Below are 19,838 nucleotides of genomic sequence, written 5' to 3'. Positions count from 1 at the left end.
TAGTTGGCTGGGCATCAATAACTACCCTGCCCCATTGTCTCTCTCATGTCTCACCTTCCCACCTCTCCCCCCAACTCAGCAATACATGTTACAAAGAGAAACTGCTGAAGCAGCACTCCCAGATAGCTTCTCTCAGAAGCCTTTAGGGCATAGTATGCCCCACCTCAGCCCACCTGGTCCTGGAAAACTGAGCTGCAGACAGAGCTTGGGTCTGGCCTGAAGCTTCCCTTGCACTGAAGCCTTTGCAGTCACTTCTGACAACTCCTACATTGGGTAGGTCAGGGCTCTGGTAATAGAGATGGATCTAGAATCCCACTGAAAATGACTCATTAAGCTCAGGTGCTCTGGGCTGAGGGCTCAGCAAAACTACCCTCTATAAAATGAGCAAAGGTTTGAGGGAGAATATCCTGTTCTACCCCCAGAACAGTCAGGATCACATCCAGGGGGCCCCATAAACCCCAGGCCAAGCAGAGGGCAGCTCCAGTTTTGTATCCAGTTTTGGATATCCTTGCCCAGAGGTGAGTGCCCAGAACAGTCAGCCTCCATTTGCCTGCAGAGTGCAGAGCCAGGCCCAGTTGGGCTGGGGTACAGATCTAGAGCTATGAAAGTAGGCAGTCTGAGACTGAGGGATTTGTGCTTTGGAACTTCATACCCCTCAGACCTTTGCAAGGCATCTCTAGGCCTTCTGTTTCCTGCCTCACCACATACCTTCACATTTTCTTCAAGTCCCAGGAAATACTATCATCAGGGCAGTTTCTGCTCAGTTTGGGGGACAGAGGCCTTGCCCATTACAAATCTAGCCCTTAGCCCTAAGACCTCTGGTGTTATAAAGTCTGGTGGCAAGATCGCAACCAAAAGCTAGAACCAAACCCAAGTCTTGGGCTGGTGCCCTGCTAGGGGTTTTAAGATTGGTGAGGGCTCCACAGTTAAGCCTGACCTGTACTCCCCTTTCCCCCTGCACTATGGATGGAGGCCAAGGACTTCCTCAGACCCCCCACAAGTTGCCTGGCTACCCTCGGTAGAGGGTTGGATGATGAACTGTGTTTAGAAGACCACACTTAAGAGATTTCAGTGGGACTGATTTAGGATGCTATGTGTTTGGGGAATGGGGGTCCGGAGAGAGGTAGATGCCTGCTGCCTCTTAAACCACCCTGTATAAAATCTGCAATACAGCTTCCATGTACCTGTGCCTGAAATTTCTGCAATAAAGAGGTGTTTGTAAACTCTGGTTTCTTTCTTCCTGCCTGAGGTTGTCAGGCCTGGGCGGGCAGGGGATGCTGGGGGATATTAAGTAACAATGCAATGTTTGTGATTTGACTATCTTCCCCTTACAATTCCTGGGTTTACAATCCCCCTGAGGCCTTGGGTCGCCCTGCCCCATTTCGCAAAGGGGAGGCCTACCAATTCACCTTTTTCCTGGATAGGGTCTGAGGGACTAACCTGGGTGGCTAAGTTGATCCAGTTCTGGACTCAATGAGTTCATGTTCTGGTACTAGACATAAACTGGACGGGATGTGCCAAGGTGCACAGGGATTTGGGCAGTCCAGTACATAGATATTTGCTCTGCCTTAGCCCTGAAGAAGGTTGATTTGCCTCACCCGTTGACCAAAGGGTCCGGGAGGGGTGAAGCTTCCGCCCCCAGCCCGGAACCTTTCTTCTTCACCCTGCGCAGGTTCCGGGAGCCAGGGCTCTGGCGGGCCGGAAGTGGAGGCGGTTGGTGGTGCTGGTGGGGCACAGGGACGCGGCGCGGGCGGCGGTTTGCGGGCGGCGGGTGGATAGAGTTTAGTGACCGGTGTCTTGCTGTCTGGTCCTGGCAGGGCTGTGCGCGGCTGCACTCTGCGCGGAGGTAGCGAAACGAACGCGGCGTGGACAAGGCGCCTGCGCCTGGGCCCATGGCCTCCTCCTGCGCGAGCATCGACATCGAGGACGCCACGCAGCACCTGCGGGACATCCTCAAGCTGGACCGGCCCGCGGGGGGTGAGCCAGTACACCGGGGGTGGGCTCTCGGCGAGCGGGCATAAGGGCGGCGCGGGTCTGGGCCGTCCTCAGGGCTCACAGGTCTCTCAGGACCAATTCCGCATCCTCCTGGCTGGTGAGGCAAGACGGGGGTTGGATCGGTAAATTGCTGACCGTGCCCGTCAAGGGTGCAAATCCCTTCCCATTCCCGAGCCGGGCCGTTCTGCCTCGCGTCCTTCAGCGTCTCTGCTGAAGGTGAGACTCCTTCTCTGAATCCGCAGGGCTCGGTTCGTGTCCTGGCCCCAAGGTCTGTAGTGTTACTGGGACTAGCTCAGGTTCCCTATCCTTGTGCCATAGTTCTGAGGCCTGGTCTGGCCTCGGTGTGCGGAGTTCTGGGTCTAGACCTAGGCGGTGGGCTGAGGAGCCACTGGTCCCCCTCTGCAATTTACCCTTCACTCTGGAATACAGACTCCAGATCTGCTATTCTAAAACTGATTTTCAGGAGAAAGATGACCAGCCCCAATTCCGTGTCCTTTCTGGGATTAAAGCAAATCACAGATTGCATGACACTGATTGGATTAGGCTACAAACATTTGCAAGCCCTAGTTTATTTCTATTTACTTAAACTTTACTTGGGCTTGTAGTGATAGAGCTGCTCCTGCCCTCAAGGAGCCTTGAGAACATAGAGAGCTAATGAGGTTGTAACATCATGGAATTGTCATTGAAAAAAAGGAGTATTTTGGTACTGTGATGGAGATATGGTAGATGGGGTTGGGGCTGGAGAGTGCCTGAAAACAGATCTGAGACCGAGGACAGTGTTTAGGTTAGGTGTTATAATATGAACAGGTGATTGAGTGTCAAGAATGGCATTCTGCAAAGAACAAATAGCATGTGTGAAGGCACCAAAGTTTCCTGGCAGGTTCAGGAACCTGTGAAAAGTTGTAGTGGTTGAAAGATTGGCTGGTGATGGTGGTGTGGGTATGCAGTGACCACAGCTGAGAATGGGTGTTTCCTGGGACCCTGTTCTTAAACCTGCTGGGAGGCCCAAACTGGCTGCTTTTGGAAGCAGGCACTGGTGCTCACCCTGGGTGGGTTTAGCTGCCCCTTACCCCCTGAGGAAAATCCATCTGCTGCCTGAAACCACTAAGCACTTCATCCCAGACCTGGAATGTGTGCTCCCTTTACTTGTGAGCTTGGCTTGGACCTCTCCTGCTCATCCCCTCTGTGCAGACTAGACTGCACAAAGCTTTGGTAGAGTCTGATGTGGCCAGTATTTTGTAGCTTGTTTGTCTTCATGGTAGCCTGCCTGGGAGGAAGAGTGGCCAGCCTCTCCCTGAACAGCTAAAGTGGCTCTGATCCAAGTGAAGTGGCCTGCAGGCTTTCCACTTAACTCCTTATTTGTTGATTGGTACCTAATTGCCCAGTTTTCCAAGTAGCTCTTGTTGGTCTCCTCTCAACGGAACACCATGTCAAACTCCATACTGTCTTGTGACTAGAAACTTACCATGTTTTTCAATGTGGAGCCCTAGTCTCTTTGTCACCTGGGAGTTTTAGGGTGGTGTCTGAGCCTGTGAGGGTGCTTGAAACAGCCAATGGCAAACAACTGAAACGCTGTCTTTCCCAACTACAGTTTCTCTTTACTTTGTCCCAACTCCTTCATGTCCATTCTTTCTGAGTTTACATGCCCAAGGTGGTTCGTCTTCTGAGCCATTTCTGTGAGGGGCAGGTTCCTTTCTTTCTTACTTCCTTATTGATGTCCTTTCATGTGTTAGGAGTCCATCTTGCTTGTCTATCTTCTACCACTACCTTGGTCTAGAACCTAGTATCTCTTGCTTGGATTCTCAACTATGCTACATGCTGACTTAAAGCAGTCAGTCTTTTGGCCATAGCAGACCATGTCACCTTCCCCTTTAAAACTCTTTTGTGGCTCTCTAGGGGCACCTGGATGGCTCAGTCGATTGTGCTTCTGAATCTTGATTTCAACTCAGGTCATGATCCCATAGTAGTGGGATTGAGCTCCTTGTCCTCTCAGCATAGATCCTATTTGGGATTCTCTCTCTCCCCCTCCACCCCTCCCCTGCTCATGTGCACACATGTGCTCTTTCACTCTCCCTCTCAAAAAAAAAAAAAAAAAAAGATATATGTGTGTGTATGCATATATGTATATGTGTATATATATATAGAGAGAGAGAGAGAGAGACACACACACACTCTCACTCTTCTGTGACTCTCATTGCTACAGGGAGAATTTAAGCACCCAAGATTCATACCTGAGACCTCTGTAGCTTGTTTTCCCTCCATCTTTCCTGTTTGTGTGTTCCAGCCACACAGGCTGTGATGGCATCTCCTCTGTGAAGTCTGTCCTGACCCTTCCCATGCCTTCCCTCAAGTACGCAGAGCCCCTCTGTGCCGACCCGAGCCTGAGTATTAATTGACTTCACCAGATTCTTGATAGCTTTACTCGTCCTTCAGGTAGAAGAGCCCCATGCACATCCTTGGTCCTGGCAGAGACTGAGTTAACTATCAGAGTTTATGAAACAAAAGATGAACCAAGGGCCCTCCTCCCCACTGACATGGCTCCCTCAGTGCAATGTTCCTAGAGCACCTCATGGTTCTTGAATGAAATTCTACAGGAGGAGAGGCCAGTGAGCAGGTGGAACAACCTTCAGAGCAGCCCTTTCTATCCCCAGGTCCCAGTGCAGAGAGCCAGCGGCCATCTAATGCCTACAATGGAGATCTCAATGGGCTTCTGGTCCCAGACCCCCTCTGCTCAGGTGATGGTACTTCAACAAACAAGTCTGGTATCCGGGCCATGCCACCTATTAATCTTCAGGAAAAGCAGGTCATGTGAGTGTCTGGGAAATGGCAGTGGTGGTGCTGGGTCTTTGGGATGATGCACTTAATCATGTTATATTTGTGCTAGAGTGAGAGGAAAGGACAAGCTAAAGAGCTTGGCCTGGATCTGAAGTTTGAGCTTCCATTTTAGCATGGAAATAGGCCCATTACAAAGGAGGGAGGTGAGCAAAGGGAACTGTAGGTTTGGGGACCAGTAGACTAGCCATAGCTGAGCACCTGAGACTTGACACCTTTACTAGAGTGGTTGTATTCTCTCCCCCTCCCGACCATGCCCATTGAGACTTTGTAGGAACAGGAGTCAAGCTTGTTCATCCCTTCCCATAGCTGCCTCTCAGGAGATGACAGCTCTACGTGCATTGGGATTTTGGCCAAGGAGGTGGAGATTGTGGCCAGCAGTGACTCTAGCATCTCAAGCAAGGCACGGGGCAGCAACAAGGTGGGTGCCAGGATGTTGTGGCATGTATGGTGGATGGGGACATGTTCAGCCTTTTCCTCCCCTAACCCATGTTGCCAATTCCTATGGGAACCAACTTGACAGGTAGTGTGCCTCAGTCTCAGAAAGCCAGGGTTAGCTGCCAATCTCTGTGGGAATCTGGCCTCAAGAGTTGTGAATGTGTGGCTGGGCTCACACATAGGGCATCTTCTGTCCCCAGGGATGCTGGGGACCAACTGGGCTCTGGCAGAATTAACCTAGCCCTCAGCCTCTACAACCTTCCTCACCCTTGTTTCTCAGGTGAAAATCCAGCCTGTGGCCAAGTATGACTGGGAGCAGAAATACTACTACGGCAACCTGATTGCTGTGTCCAACTCCTTCTTGGCCTATGCCATTCGGGGTGAGTAGGGGCAGGGGAGAGGAGGGAGCTGTTCTGCTAGAAGCCTCAGAGATGCAAATCCACTGTCAGGCCATGCAGCCCACTCAGCCTTTAGGGTACAATAGAAGGCTTATCTGTGCTGCCCCCACCTTAGACAGGCCTTGGGGAGCCAATTGGGAAAACTGAGCTTGAGACTGGTAGTGACAATGAGGCAGGCAAGGGCAGGGCTTCTCTGCCACTGTCTGGGCCTTGCTCAGTGGCCTACTGCTTTTCTGATTCCAGCCGCCAACAATGGTTCAGCGATGGTGCGGGTGATCAGTGTAAGCACTTCGGAGCGGACCCTGCTCAAGGGCTTCACAGGCAGCGTGGCTGATCTGGCCTTTGCACACCTGAATTCCTCACAGCTGGCCTGCCTAGATGAGGCAGGCAACCTGTTTGTGTGGCGCTTGGCTCTAGTTAATGGCAAAATTCAGTATCCTTTCCCTGGGGTGGGATGGGGGACTGAAGAAAGGCGGGTGGGACTGGGACTACCAGACACACCTCATCATCCACCTGTTTAGCCCTTAACACCCTGCTCAGAGAAGAGATCTTGGTCCACATCCAGCAGCCAGAGGGTACACCACTGAACCACTTCCGTAGGATCATCTGGTGCCCCTTCATCCCTGAGGAGAGTGAGGACTGCTGTGAGGAGGGCAGCCCAACGGTGGCCCTGTTGCATGAGGACCGGGTGAGGGAACCATGCATGAGGGGAGAGGAGGGGACAGAGCGTCCATGGTGTGGGCATGGGCTGAACACTCATCTTGTACCCTGCAGGCTGAGGTGTGGGACCTGGACATGCTCCGCTCCAACCACAGCACCTGGCCTGTGCGTGTCAGCCAGATCAAGCAAGGCTTCATCGTGGTCAAAGGCCATAGCACGGTAAGCCTGCAACTGACTGCCTCCTTGCTCTCCCCACTTTCCTTATGTTCCTCATCTGTCCCCTGAATACACCTGCCCAGGCAGCTTTACTGGCACTCTGCCCGTGGGAACTCTGAACACAAAGTGACCCTTACCTATGAAATGCCCCTGGCTTCAGCCTAGGGGTCTGATCTTCTGTACAGTCATCCATTTAATCGGTCTTTCATAAAAACGTACGCACCCACTGTGAGTCAGCTCAGCTCACTACCATCCTCACCTGAGAAGGGCTTGCTCCCACCACTAGGCAGGTGGCAAAGCAAGGCTCTTTGGGTTCTTCCCAGTGTCTAAGTGAAGGGGCCCTCTCACCCGATGGGACTGTCCTGGCTACTGCAAGCCATGATGGCTTTGTCAAGTTCTGGCAGATCTACATTGAGGGGCAGGATGAACCAAGGTAAGGCAGAGCCTGAGGGATCCAGACACCCCTCCCCCGCCAAGGTGAGGACCAGATCATTCACTCAGGCCCATCATCTGCCTTCTTGCAGGTGTCTGCACGAATGGAAGCCTCATGATGGGAGGTCCCTTTCCTGCCTCCTGTTCTGTGACAACCATAAGAAACAGGACCCTGAGTGAGTGAGTGGGCAGGCAGGTGGGTAGTGGGCTGGACCTTAATTCTCCAGTAGGGGGCCCAGCCAGCTATTCGATGCCTTGGTGCTTTGCAGAGTCCCTTTCTGGAGGTTCCTTATTACTGGCGCTGACCAGAATCGAGAGCTAAAGATGTGGTGCACAGTGTCCTGGACCTGTCTGCAGACAATTCGGTAAGCAGAGGCTGGCTAGGGGCAGCAGAGTTATGGATGTGGGTTATTTCCACTCTCTGTCTCATTAATCCTGCCTCCCCGGCCCCTCAGTTTCTCCCCAGATATCTTTAGCTCAGTGAGTGTGCCCCCCAGCCTCAAGGTTTGTCTGGACCTCTCAGCTGAATACCTTATTCTCAGCGATGTGCAACGGAAGGTAACCTATAGTGGGGCACCCTGGGCAGAGCCGGTATCTTCAGGGCAGCAGGGGTGTTGGGCACATCCACAACCCTCACAGCCACTGGGCTCAGCTGTGAGTTTACTCTCTGTGCAGGTCCTCTACGTGATGGAGCTGCTGCAGAACCAGGAGGAGGGCCGTGCCTGCTTCAGCTCCATCTCTGAGTTCCTGCTCACCCATCCTGTGCTGAGCTTTGGCATCCAGGTTGTGAGTCGCTGCCGGCTGCGGCACACTGAAGTGCTACCTGCTGAGGAAGAGAATGACAGCCTAGGGGCTGGTGAGCTGGTCAGGGTCAGGGTATATGTATGTAGGGAAGTGTGGAGTCAGAGAGGGCCAGGCTTAGTTGCCCACACTGTCTTTGTAGATGGAACCCACGGAGCCGGTGCCGTGGAGTCTGCAGCTGGTGTGCTCATCAAACTCTTCTGTGTGCATACTAAGTGAGTACGTTGGGAAGTCTCACCTGTGCCCTGTCTGTGCCCCTCCCCACCCTACTGCTCTGGCTCCTTTGAGTCCTCTCCTACTCTCTTCTCTGCCTATAGGGCATTGCAAGACGTACAGATCCGCTTCCAGCCGCAGCTGAACCCTGATGTGGTGGCCCCGCTCCCCACCCACACTGCCCATGAGGACTTCGGTGAGTGAGGAGTAAGAGGGAAGCAGGTTAGACTGACCAGGTTCTGAGATCTGACTCAAGTGGCAGCTTTCCCTGCAGCATTTGGAGAGTCTCGGCCCGAACTGGGCTCTGAGGGCCTGGGGTCAGCTACCCAAGGCTCCCAGCCTGACCTCCGACGCATAGTGGAGCTACCTGCACCTGCTGACTTCCTCAGTCTGAGCAGTGAGACCAAGCCCAAGCTGATGACACCTGACGCCTTCATGACACCTAGCACCTCCCTGCAGCAGGTATGCTGGTGGAGGAGTGTGGGGCTCAGGGCAAGGGGACCCGGGAATGTCCCACCTGCAGGCCATATAGTGCTGATCCCCTGCCTCTCCCCAGATTGCTGCCTCCCCCAGCAACAGCAACAGCAGCAGCAGCTCCAGCTCCAGCTCCAGCTCCTCCTCTCTTACAGCTGTGTCTGCCATGAGCAGTACCTCAGCTGTGGACCCCTCCCTGCCCAGGTGAAGCGAGGCTCAGGGTTGGGGGATGGCAGGGGCTGGTGCCAGGTGATACCAAACTCTGGCTGCTATACCTTAGCCTTCCTGCCACCAGGCCACCCGAGGAGCTGACCTTGAGCCCCAAGTTGCAGCTGGATGGCAGTTTGACAATGAGCAGCAGCAGCAGCCTGCAGGCAAGCCCGCGTAGCCTCTTGCCTAGCCTGCTCCCAGGTCCAGCTGACAAACTGACTCCCAAAGCACCTGGACAGGTGTGTGTGTAGGAGTGTGTATGAAGTGCAGGGTGGCAGGTATCTGGTTGTGGGAAGCTTGGTGGCACTCTACTCCCATAGCACCTGAGGCCTTTCCCTGAGGTCATTCCAGCCTTCCCTGTTCCCTGGAGGGCAACTTCTCAACATGTATCCTATATTTCTACCTCCCATAGCCTATTTTCCTATCTCCTCCCCTCCCGGGCTGTGGGATTTTTGATCTGCATCCCCCACTGCAGTGTCTCATCTCTACAAACGTCAGGGCCTCATCTCTGTGCTCTCCCATCCCCACGTCCCACCACCTAAGTCCCATCTTTGCTCCACCTCAGGTGCCTACTGCTGCTTCTGCACTATCACTGGAGCTGCAGGAAGTGGAGCCCCTGGGGCTACCCCAGGCTTCCCCTAGCCGTACCCGCTCCCCTGATGTTATCTCCTCAGCTTCCACTGCCCTGTCGCAGGACATCCCTGAGATTGCATCTGAGGCCCTCTCCCGTGGTTTTGTCTCCTCTGCTCCTGAGGGTCTTGAACCAGATAGTATGGCCTCGGCTGCCTCAGCGCTACACCTGCTGTCCCCACGGCCCCGGCCAGCGTCTGAGCTTGGCTCTCAGCTTGGCCTGGATGGAGGCCCTGGGGATGGGGATCGGCATAGTACCCCTTCCCTTTTGGAGGCAGCCTTGACCCAGGAAGCCACAGCCCCTGACAATCAGGTCTGGCCTACGGCACCAGACATTACTCGTGAGACCTGCAGCAGCCTGGCAGAGAGGTGAGGAGCCTGGCAGGACAAAGTGTGCTGGTGGTAGGGGTTTCAGATAGAGTCATGCACTGTTGAGTCGGCCTGTTCCTTCAGTCCCAGGAATGGCCTCCAGGAGAAGCACAAGAGCTTGGCCTTCCATCGACCACCTTATCACCTCCTGCAGCAACATGATAGCCAGGATGCCAGTGCTGAGCAAAGGTAGGTGCCACCCTACACTATTCCTCTCATAGGGAGAGCCAGCAAGTGGGTAGGTGCTTATCTTTCTCTTTCCCCTTCCTACAGTGACCATGATGATGAAGTGGCCAGCCTTGCCTCTGCTGCAGGGGGCTTTGGCACCAAAGTTCCCACTCCACGGCTGCCAGCCAAGGACTGGAAGACCAAGGGATCTCCTCGAGCCTCACCCAAGCTTAAGAGAAAGGGCAAGAAAGATGACGGGTAGGGGGTGGGGTCCTGGGGCCAGGGAGAGGGGTGGTCCCCAGGCTGCCGTGCCTGACGTAGCCTGAGGTGCTTCTTGCCCATGGCAGGGATTCGGCCGTAGGATCCCGGCTCATGGAGCACCAGGTAAGTGAAGTAACACCTTTTCCATTTCTGAGAATCCTCCATGTGAGGGTGGGAAGGGCTCTGGGCCATTCCCTGGTCTGGTGGATGAGAATGTATGGGGCGGCATCACCTGATTGTCAGTGCTTCTGGCAGGTGGCAGAACCTCCTGAAGACTGGCCAGCACTAATTTGGCAACAGCAGAGAGAGCTGGCAGAGCTGCGGCACACCCAGGAAGAATTGCTGCAGCGTCTTTGCACCCAACTTGAAGGCTTGCAGAGCACAGTCACGGGCCACGTAGAACGCGCCCTCGAGTCACGGCATGAGCAAGACCGTATCCTTATGGGTCGTGGCATGGCACAGGGGTCGGTTGAAGCAGCAGCATTCTTGGCCCCAGGAAGGGATGTAGGACCCGCTTCAGGCCTATTCCTTAGCTACAACGCAGAGCGGCGGCTGGAGCGGGCACTGGCTGAGGGGCAGCAGCGGGGTGGGCAGCTGCAGGAGCAGCTGACGCAACAGTTGTCCCAGGCACTGTCTTCAGCTATAGCTGGTCGGCTAGAGCGCAGCATACGGGATGAGATCAAGAAGACGGTGCCTCCATGTGAGTTTTGTGTGGAGACTCTGGGTGGGCCAGGTGGGAGTGGGGCTTCCTATCTGTCAAGCTGCCTTTCATGGCTCTACCTATTCCTCCTCACCCTGCCCCAGGTGTCTCCAGGAGTTTGGAGCCAGTGGCAGGCCAACTGAGCAATTCAGTGGCCACCAAGCTCACAGCTGTGGAGGGTAGCATGAAAGAGAATATCTCCAAGCTACTAAAGTCCAAGGTGCTGTAGGGCCCCAGATGACAGGTTGGTGGTTGGTGGGCCAGGTCAGGCCAACTTGGGCTCAGCCTTTCAACTCAGCCTTCCCTCTTCCCCCAGAACTTGACAGATGCCATTGCCCGAGCAGCTGCAGACACATTACAGGGGCCAATGCAGGCTGCCTACCGTGAAGCCTTCCAGAGCGTGGTACTGCCAGCCTTTGAGAAGAGCTGCCAGGCCATGTTCCAGCAGATCAATGATAGCTTCCGACTGGGCACGCAAGAATGTGAGTGGGGTCATATGCTTCAAGGTGGGAGGGGCTGGCCCCCTTTCCCCCACTATCCCTCTCATGGCCCCTATGGTGACCTCTCAGACTTGCAGCAGCTAGAGAGCCACATGAAGAGCCGGAAGGCACGAGAACAGGAAGCACGGGAGCCCGTGTTGGCCCAGCTGCGAGGCCTGGTCAGCACACTGCAGGGTGCCACTGAGCAGATGGCAGCCACTGTATCCAGCAGCGTTCGGGCTGAGGTGCAGCACCAGCTGCACGTGGCTGTGGGCAGGTGTGTGGGCAGGGTGCTGGGCAATGTGGTGTGTTTTGAAAGTGCCAGACGGGACTTCTTATCTACCTCATCTCCCTCACTTCCCTTTGCAGCCTGCAGGAGTCAATTTTAGCACAGGTACAGCGCATCGTTAAAGGTGAGGTGAGTGTAGCACTTAAGGAGCAACAGGCCGCCGTCACATCTAGCATCATGCAGGCCATGCGTTCAGCAGCTGGCACACCTGTCCCCGCTGCCCACCTCGACTGCCAGGCCCAGCAAGCCCATATTCTACAGCTGCTGCAGCAGGGCCACCTCAATCAGGCCTTCCAGCAGGTACGCCAGGCATTAGGTCCAGGTAGGGGTTAGGTGTTTCCTGACAAGGCCCACACACCATACTCTACCTGTCAGGCTCTGGGTAGTCTGACCCTAACAGGCTGTTCTTGGTTCTCTTTGGCCTTTCTGGCCATTTCCCCCTACTTCTCTGCCTGGTTCCAGGGTCTTTTTACCTCAATCTACCTTGCTTCATGACCACCCTTCTTAGGAAACCTCTCCTGATCTCTTAAAGTAACAACACACCCCTATATTACTGTCTTTGGGCCCCTGAGCACCCCATCTGGAGCCCTCGGTACCCTACCCTAGTCATTATTTCCCTGGCCACACAGCCAGACAAGTAGGTATTCCATTCTGACATTAGCTATAAATACTGTTCTTACCCTAGGCCCTGACGGCTGCTGACCTGAACCTGGTGCTGTATGTGTGTGAAACTGTGGACCCAGGGCAGGTTTTTGGGCAGCCACCCTGCCCACTCTCCCAGCCTGTGCTCCTTTCCCTCATCCAGCAGCTAGCCTCTGACCTTGGTACTCGAACTGACCTCAAGCTCAGGTGAGTGGACTCAGGTCAGGAGACAGGCTGGGGTGAAGGTGGGGGAGCAGTTCAAAGCAGAGACTTCTGCCTGACTCTGCTTCCTAATTTTCTCCACCTCTGTTCCCACCCATCTCAGGCTTTGAGGACCCTCCCCGCCGCCCCCCTCCCCGTCAGCCGTCCCTCTGGGCCTCAGTGCCACTAGGGGGCACTCCCATTTGCTGGAACCCACCTATATCTTGTCCCTTTCTTCCACCACAGCTACCTGGAAGAGGCTGTGATGCACCTGGACCACAGTGACCCCATCACTCGGGACCACATGGGCTCCGTCATGGCCCAGGTGCGCCAGAAGCTCTTTCAGTTCCTGCAGGCTGAGCCGCACAACTCACTTGGCAAAGTGGCCCGGCGTCTCAGCCTCATGCTGCACGGCCTTGTAACCCCTAGCCTCCCTTAGCTAAGCCTGCCTTGCCCAGGGGTGGGGAGGCACTGAAGGCCAGCACACAGGCTTAGGCTAGTGTCTGTCCTTTTACCTGCTTAGGCTCCCACCTCTGGGGTGTTTGAGGGGAGAGCACTGGATGTGGTCTACAGGTTGTGGTAGCCAGCAGGTTTTGGCTGGGCCCAGGGTGGGTATTGTGCCTTCTTGGGTTCTGCCATGCCTGGAGCATGACCCCTGAGATCGTGACACCACTTGAGTTGAATTTTCCATATTCCTTTTTACCTCCGATTTGGATTTTTTTGTTTTTGAAAAATGTTGAGAAATTCAATTAAATGCTTTTGGAATAAAATGGAGCATGTGTGTGCATTTGGTGTAACTTTGATAAGGGCCTCTGTTCTCTCTTCCGTCTCCTCCCTGTGTGGAGTTCTGTCTAGGCTAACCCAGGTGCCTGGACACCCACCCTCATCTGCGCAACTTTCTTCCCAGAAACCCCTCTCTATCTCTGAGAGGGCCCTGGGGTCAGCTCTGCAATGCCTGTGTCCCCAGCTCTTCTCTCTTTGGTCCCTACCCGCCTTTGCCTATCTCCCTACTGGGGTGGGGCCGCCAGCTGGCTTTGGGCCCCGCCCCCGACTCCCATCCAATCACAGGCCCTTCTTCCGGAGGCTGGGCCGAAGGGCTGCGCTTCCAAGCTGCTAGCTCAGGCACTAGGCTCCCAGCCGGGGATGATGCGCAGCTACTCCTCCTGTCACCACCGCCAGCGACTGCCCCGACCATCCGGTGTGCTGGGGCTGTTGCTGCTGCTGCTACCACTTGGTGAGTGCGGGAGTGCCAGACCCAGCTTGGCAACCGGGCGGCACACTCTCCCCAGTCTGGGTATAGGGTGTGTGGGAGCAGAGGCACAGCCTTGAGTGCTGAGAACCAGGCTGGAGAGGAGGTGCAAGGGCTCCAGCGAAGGAATAACGTGTTCCAGTGGTTTCAGGATGCAAAATGGGCATGAACTGAGGCCTAGTCGTGGGGAAAGGACCCTGAAATTCCACAGCCCCCTTTCCGATAAATGGAGACATAGGCTGTGATGGGACTCTTAGACCAGCTGTGGGACCCCTGAGGTCCTCTGTTAGGGTCTCACCTAGATCCTGACCCCTGTATCCTGTTCTACCTGGCTGAAAACACCTGTCTTTGGGGATGGGGTGGGAAGGCCAGGCGAAGCTTATCTAGGCTACAGGACAGTTCAGGAAGCCCAATAGCCCTGGACTCTGCCCCTCTTCTCTGTGTCCTGACTCCTGCATTTGGAACATCCTCACCTGGCCTGCAGCCCTAGAAGCTCAGAGGAAGAGTCAGCCCCTTGGGATGGGACACCTTCTTCCCCTTCTCTACGTATCCTGTCCCCATTGCATCTAGAGGGGGGGCGGTCAATGCAGGTAATCACCAGACATGTCCCTTGGTTCTCTTGGGTGCCTCTGTTTCACGCTGAGTCACGTCCCCAGAGCATACTCAGGTAAACAAGCCCCTGGGGGCTTAGCGGGGAAGGGGAGCCAGGCGACTCATGCTATCAACCATTCTCCACCCCCACCCCTAGTCCTTGTATCTCCTCTGGCAGCAGCTGCAACAGGCCCAGGGGGCTGTGACACCATATACCAGGGCTTTGCTGAATGTCTCATCCGCTTGGGGGACAGCATGGGCCTGGGAGGCGAACTGGAGACTGTCTGCAGGTAAGAGTAGGTGTGACGACAGCCACCTGATCACCAGACCCCCACCACCAGGCCCTTGGGGCCTGAACCTTTTCCTTCCCATTAGAAAAGTCTCTTTGCCCCACCTAATTACCCTAACCCCAAGCCTTTAACAGGTCTTGGAATGACTTCCACATCTGTGCCTCCCGAGTCCTATTGCGCTGTCCGGAGGAGGCTGCCGCCGTGTGGGAGTCACTACAGCAAGAAGCTCGCCGCGCCCCACACCCAGATAACTTGCATGCTCTGTGTGGCACCCCTGTGCGCATTAGGGAGCATGGCAAGGGCCCTGAGACCAACCAGGAGACACTGCAGGCAACAGGGTCTGCACATAGCCCAGCCCCTGCACCCCCACTGCTGGCAGCTGCTCTGGCACTTGCCTGCCTCCTAGGGCCTCTGGCCTAGCCAGTCTAGTGGAGTAGCGGCACCCCTGCCTCCTACCCTGCTCTGGTGGCTGCTGCTGGGGCTCTGCAGAGTGCCCTTGGCTTTCATTAAAGGCATTTATATTTGTACTAAGCTCCTTCCTTTCTTCTGGCTATAGCCTGCTTGGCTGGGGCGGAGGCCTCCAGAAGCTGATCCCCAGGACTGGATGGGTGGGGCCCATGGCTGCCACAGGGGACTCAATCTTTCTACTTACAGACACTCATTTCCCAGGGCTGGCTGTGCAAAGCTTTCCATTGTGTGCAGGTTCCAAGAGCTCTGGTGGTGACCTGAAATCTACCGGAATGCACAGCCTTCCTCTGTTCTCCCAGGCTGGCATTCCTACCCCTGCCTGCCCTTCATATCCTGGCCTTTACAGGCAAGGTGAGAGCGTGGAGTGTACCACCTCACCCCCAAGCTCCTCAAGCCAGTCCACCCCCATCCCCACATTCCAGCCTCCACATTCCTGCCATGCCACCACCTCATCCTCCCTCTGCTAACTACCACCTTAGCCTTCAAGACAGATTAAGTGCTCTGTCCTCTCCCTCTCCGGGGTCCTGATCTACTTGAGGGGAGCCTGTTCCAGAAAGTGGGGAGTCCCTGTTGGGGTCTGTATTCAAGTCCCTGAGGTGACCTGGAGCTGCAGAAACTGCGGTCATAATGAGGATTCCTCTGGACTCTACTCAAGCTTGTTCTTTGAGAAGAGGTATGCATTGTGAAGTCAACAATCCCAGAAGACTTTCTGGAAGCATGGAATGAGCATGCGTGTGAGGAGCCCCTGTCCACTCTGGCGAAGAGAAAGAATCTGCATGGGCAGAATCCTGAGGGAAGGAGGAGTCCTCAGAGAGGGTGAGACCCTCTCTCGGTCACTCTTCCACCACCACCGCATGACTTGTGTGGGCAGTGCCGTGAACTCACTGACTTCTGCTCACACTCCCTCTGCCTTATTTGCCATTTTTGAAAATTGAGAACTGATTCTGATGTTAAGCTCTTTTTCATTCTACGAGGCCCTCATTCTGCGAGGCCCTGCGTAAACCAGCTCTGCCCACAGTTGCTTCAGTCCACTCCTGCAACTCCCTTCTACCTGAGCATGGAGCAGTGATCTGCCTACCTAGTCCTTGACATCAGGGGAGCCTTCAGGGAAGGCATGTGATGAGGGTGATAGAAGAGGTCAGAATGGATGGGGCTGAATTGGACAGGGCTTTACAAGAGGGGCCCAAAGGAATCAGGGTTGGCATTTAGAGCTTGGCAGACTAGGTATACACTAGAGCCCATGCCGGGGAGCTATTGTTCCCAGGACAGAATCGGGCCTAATTGAACCATTGTTTGGCTCCAGGGTGATAGGTGCCTCCAGAGACTTCCATCCTCACATGTAGGAGCCCTACTTCATCCATGCTTCCCAAACACCTTCCCATTCCAGTTAGCTCAGATACCTCAATCAGCAATCTCTGCCCTACCTTGACTTCTGTGCTTCATTCACCTGTACTTTTATCTCCACTTCTATCTCCCAACCAGTCATTACCCATCTTCTCACATGACTTGAAGGGGAAAAATCAGGAGAAAACTCCTCCCACAACTGCCCCCCTTTGACTAGAATTTTCCAGAAGGAAATGCCAGCCTTTTATTCCCTTGGGTCTTTGTACATTTATTCTCTGTACTCAGAATACCCTTCCCCATATCATCCTGGTGAACTCCTTTTCTTGTTCAGCATCACCTCCTTCATAACCCTGACTCCAAGCTGAATCAGAAGCCTCCTGCAGATCCACACAGCTCCCCGGCTGTCTTCTGTCTCAATACTGATAACAGTGACTTGCTACTATTTGGGTCTGGGTGAGAATTCCTCATTCTTTATGTCTCTAGCACCCACTTTTGGGCTGGGTATAAAGGCTGCACTTGTAGAAGTGTGTGGAATGAAAGAATCTCTAAGCCTAGCATTGAAAGTGTTATATCAATAAGAGCTTGGACCAAGAACGACCTCAGCATGGAGGATATGTCATTTGGGGCAGCCCCTTTACCTAGCCTGGGCATACTTTGGGCAGGATGATGCTGGGGATCCAAATCCCAAAAGTCTTCTCAAAGCCACTGTTGATTGGTGGCTAGGAGCAGGGGCCCAACTGTGATGGCCAGCCATCAGAGGGATTACTATCCTCCTGCTGTGCCCTACTTTCCCCTGGTTTTTGCTCTCTAAGTCCCTGCTCTTCCCTGGAAGTGAGTGACCTGGAGTGTGTGCATGGGGGTGGGGATAGAATCTGCTTTCTGGCCAAGGGCTTAAGAGCTTTGTATGTTTCATCCCAGAGCTGGAGGAGAGGGGTGGGCTGATAGGCAGACTGGGCCCCAGACACATCTGCCCAGCCCAGGGCATCATGGTGATGATGTGTCTTACATTTACAGCTCTGTGGCTATGGAAAAGCTTATGGTTCAGGGTAGAGCCTGGGGGCTGAATGTCCAGAGCTGAGTCCCTCTGCATTAACATGCCTCTTCATCTCAAGGCCCTTTGATCTTTACCAGAGCCCAGACCAGCACCTGCCAGTAGCAAGGGCTCAATAAATTCTTGTTGAATTAAGTTGCTGAATGTCTGTAAAACTGGGATGTTGTGTGGATTTCTACGCCTTATCAACCCTAGAATTCCTTATGATTTTTTAAGTTTATTTATTTATTTTTGAGAGAGAGAGAAAGAGCAAGGAGAGGGGCAGAGAGAGGGGGAAAAATAGAATCCCAAGCAGGCTCCTCGCTGTCAGTGCAGAGCCTGATGTGGGGCTCCATTCACAAATCGTGAGATCATGACCTGAGCGGAAATTAAGAGACACTTATTTTAATTAAAAATTTTTTTAATGTTTACTTATTTTTGAGAGAGAGAGAGAGAGAGAGAGAGAGAGAGAGCGCACAAGTGGGGTAGGGGCAGAGAGAGACAGAGGGAGAATCCAAAGCAGGCTCCAGGCACCTAGCTGTCAGGGCAGAACCTGATGCAGGGCTCAAACCCATAAACCACGAGATCATGACCTGAGCCAAAGTCTGATGTTTAACCAACTGAGCCACCCAGGTGCCCCATTGAATTCCATATTACTTTTAACCTTTCACAACAATGATGTGGGGTCAGGATTATGATCCCCATAAAACATAAGAAAAATGAGGCTTAAGGAGGGGAGATGTCTTGCCCAAGTTCACACAGCTGTGGAAGTATCTGGGATATGATCCCAGGTTTGTTTGGCCCCAAGTCCATGCCCTTAATTATCACACTAGACTTTTGGAAGTGATTCTTTGTGGGGGCGGGGGAGAGGAGTGATTTTTAAAGGTTTTTTTTTTTAAATTAAAACATGTTTTTATAGCTTAAAAAATGTTTGTTTATTTTAAGAGAGAGAGAGAGAGCTCTAGCAGGGGAGGGGCAGAGAAAGAATCCCAAGAAGGCTCTGTGCTGTCAGCACAGATCCCCACTTGGGGCTCCATCTTATGAACTGTGAGATCATGACCTGAGCCAAAATCAAAAGTCAGGCGCTTAATGGACTGAGCCACCCAGGTGCCCCTTTAATTTTTTTTAAAAAGTAATCTCTACACCCAGTATGGGGCTCGAACCCACAACCCTGAGATCAAGAGTCATCCACTCCACTGAGCTAGTCAGGCACCCTTAAAGGTGTTTTTTAAATAAAATCTTTTTATTTAATGTTTACTTTTTTAAAGCTTTTCTTTATTTATTTTGAGAGACAGTGTGAGTGGGGAGGCACAGAGAGATGGAGAAAGAATCCCAAGCAGGCTCTGCACTGCCAGCACAGAGCCCAAAGTGGGGCTCAAACCCACCAACCACAAGATCATGACCTGAGCCAAATCGATGGCTCAACCGATTGAGCCACCCAGGAGCCCCTTTTAATGTTTATTTTTGAGAGAGAGAGAGTGCAAGCAGAGGAGGGCCGGGGGAGTTGGGGGACAGAGGATCCCAAGCAGGCTCTGCTCTGACAGCAGCAAACCTGATATGGGGCGGGAACTCATGATCAAGATCATGACCTGAGCTGAAATTGGACAGTCAACCAAGTAAGCCCCCCGGGTGTCCCTTAAATAAAATCTTTTATGAAACTCTACTGCATAAAACAAACCATGATGTTTTATTGATGTTAATGTATTTTTTAGCTTTAAAGTATAACATTGGCTTATACAGTCAAAGACAATTGCACGTACGAAATAAATACTCAATATTTTAACAAATGAACAGACTGAAATGAGGAAGATGGATGGAGGTTACAATGCCCTTATCACCTGTGTCATCTACTTTTTACCCCTGCAGTTTGAGTTTATTGTAAAGTAGTGAGATAATTCTGGTCTTATAGAGGTCTTTAAAAAAATTTTTTTTAATGTTTACTTTTTAAGAGAGAGAGAGACAGACAGACAGAATGCGAGCGGGGGAGGTGCAGAGAGAGAGGGAGACACCGAATCCGAAGCAGGCTCCAGGCTCTGAGCTGTTAGAACAGAGCCCCACGTGGGGCTCGAACTTACGGACTAGGAGATCAAGACCTGAGTTGGACACTTAACCGACTGAGCCACCCAGGCGCCCCTTATAGAGAAGTCTTAATGGTAGCATTTTTTTAAAAAATCTACTTGATTTGCAAAGTCTCAGGATACACTTAAATTCAATAACAATAACAAAAATTTTAAAACTCATTACTCCGAAGCTAGCGCAAGACTGACTTAACCTTCACCAATCCTCAACCATTTGCAACTCCACCGTGATGACAGCCAAATTAACACTTCTGAATGCCTAAATTACTTCAATTGCAGTTACAAATTTTTGATTTGTTAATGAACTTTAAAACGATCCTTAGCAGAGTTCCAGAGGCACCTCAGAAACCTCTGTTGAAACGCACTATGTCCCCACCCTC

General features: G+C 53.1%; 2 protein-coding genes across 7 annotated transcripts; both read left to right on the top strand.

Annotated features, from left to right (window-relative positions):
* Positions 1–114: 114 nt before the first annotated feature.
* EDC4 (enhancer of mRNA decapping 4) lies at positions 115–13,182 on the top strand. Of its 6 annotated transcripts, none has more exons than XM_047835253.1 (30): positions 115–273; positions 1,818–1,977; positions 4,647–4,803; positions 5,137–5,248; positions 5,546–5,645; positions 5,907–6,096; positions 6,204–6,351; positions 6,438–6,542; positions 6,863–6,972; positions 7,064–7,147; positions 7,241–7,336; positions 7,427–7,529; positions 7,647–7,827; positions 7,915–7,987; positions 8,090–8,181; positions 8,248–8,447; positions 8,542–8,663; positions 8,740–8,908; positions 9,235–9,668; positions 9,753–9,857; positions 9,942–10,094; positions 10,184–10,220; positions 10,353–10,530; positions 10,642–10,797; positions 10,902–11,017; positions 11,114–11,279; positions 11,367–11,553; positions 11,646–11,865; positions 12,251–12,414; positions 12,655–13,182. In XM_047835253.1, exons 2-30 carry the CDS (start codon positions 1,893–1,895, stop codon positions 12,845–12,847), a joined length of 4,236 nt encoding a protein of 1,411 aa, XP_047691209.1. In that variant the 5' UTR covers positions 115–273; positions 1,818–1,892; the 3' UTR covers positions 12,848–13,182. The 6 variants fall into 6 exon arrangements, with proteins under 6 accessions (XP_047691209.1, XP_047691208.1, XP_047691210.1 ...); XM_047835252.1 differs by lacking the exon at positions 115–273 and adding an exon at positions 1,685–1,726; XM_047835254.1 differs by lacking the exon at positions 115–273 and adding an exon at positions 1,697–1,713.
* Positions 13,183–13,478: 296 nt separating this feature from the next.
* On the top strand, positions 13,479–14,958 carry NRN1L (neuritin 1 like). The gene is made up of 3 exons (XM_047836565.1): positions 13,479–13,642; positions 14,406–14,538; positions 14,673–14,958. Exons 1-3 carry the CDS (start codon positions 13,552–13,554, stop codon positions 14,956–14,958), a joined length of 510 nt encoding a protein of 169 aa, XP_047692521.1. The 5' UTR covers positions 13,479–13,551.
* Positions 14,959–19,838: the final 4,880 nt, after the last annotated feature.

The sequence above is a fragment of the Prionailurus viverrinus genome, chromosome E2 (assembly GCF_022837055.1).
Source record: "Prionailurus viverrinus isolate Anna chromosome E2, UM_Priviv_1.0, whole genome shotgun sequence".
NCBI lineage: Eukaryota > Metazoa > Chordata > Mammalia > Carnivora > Felidae > Prionailurus > Prionailurus viverrinus.
This window is presented reverse-complemented; position numbering and strand designations above follow the sequence as displayed.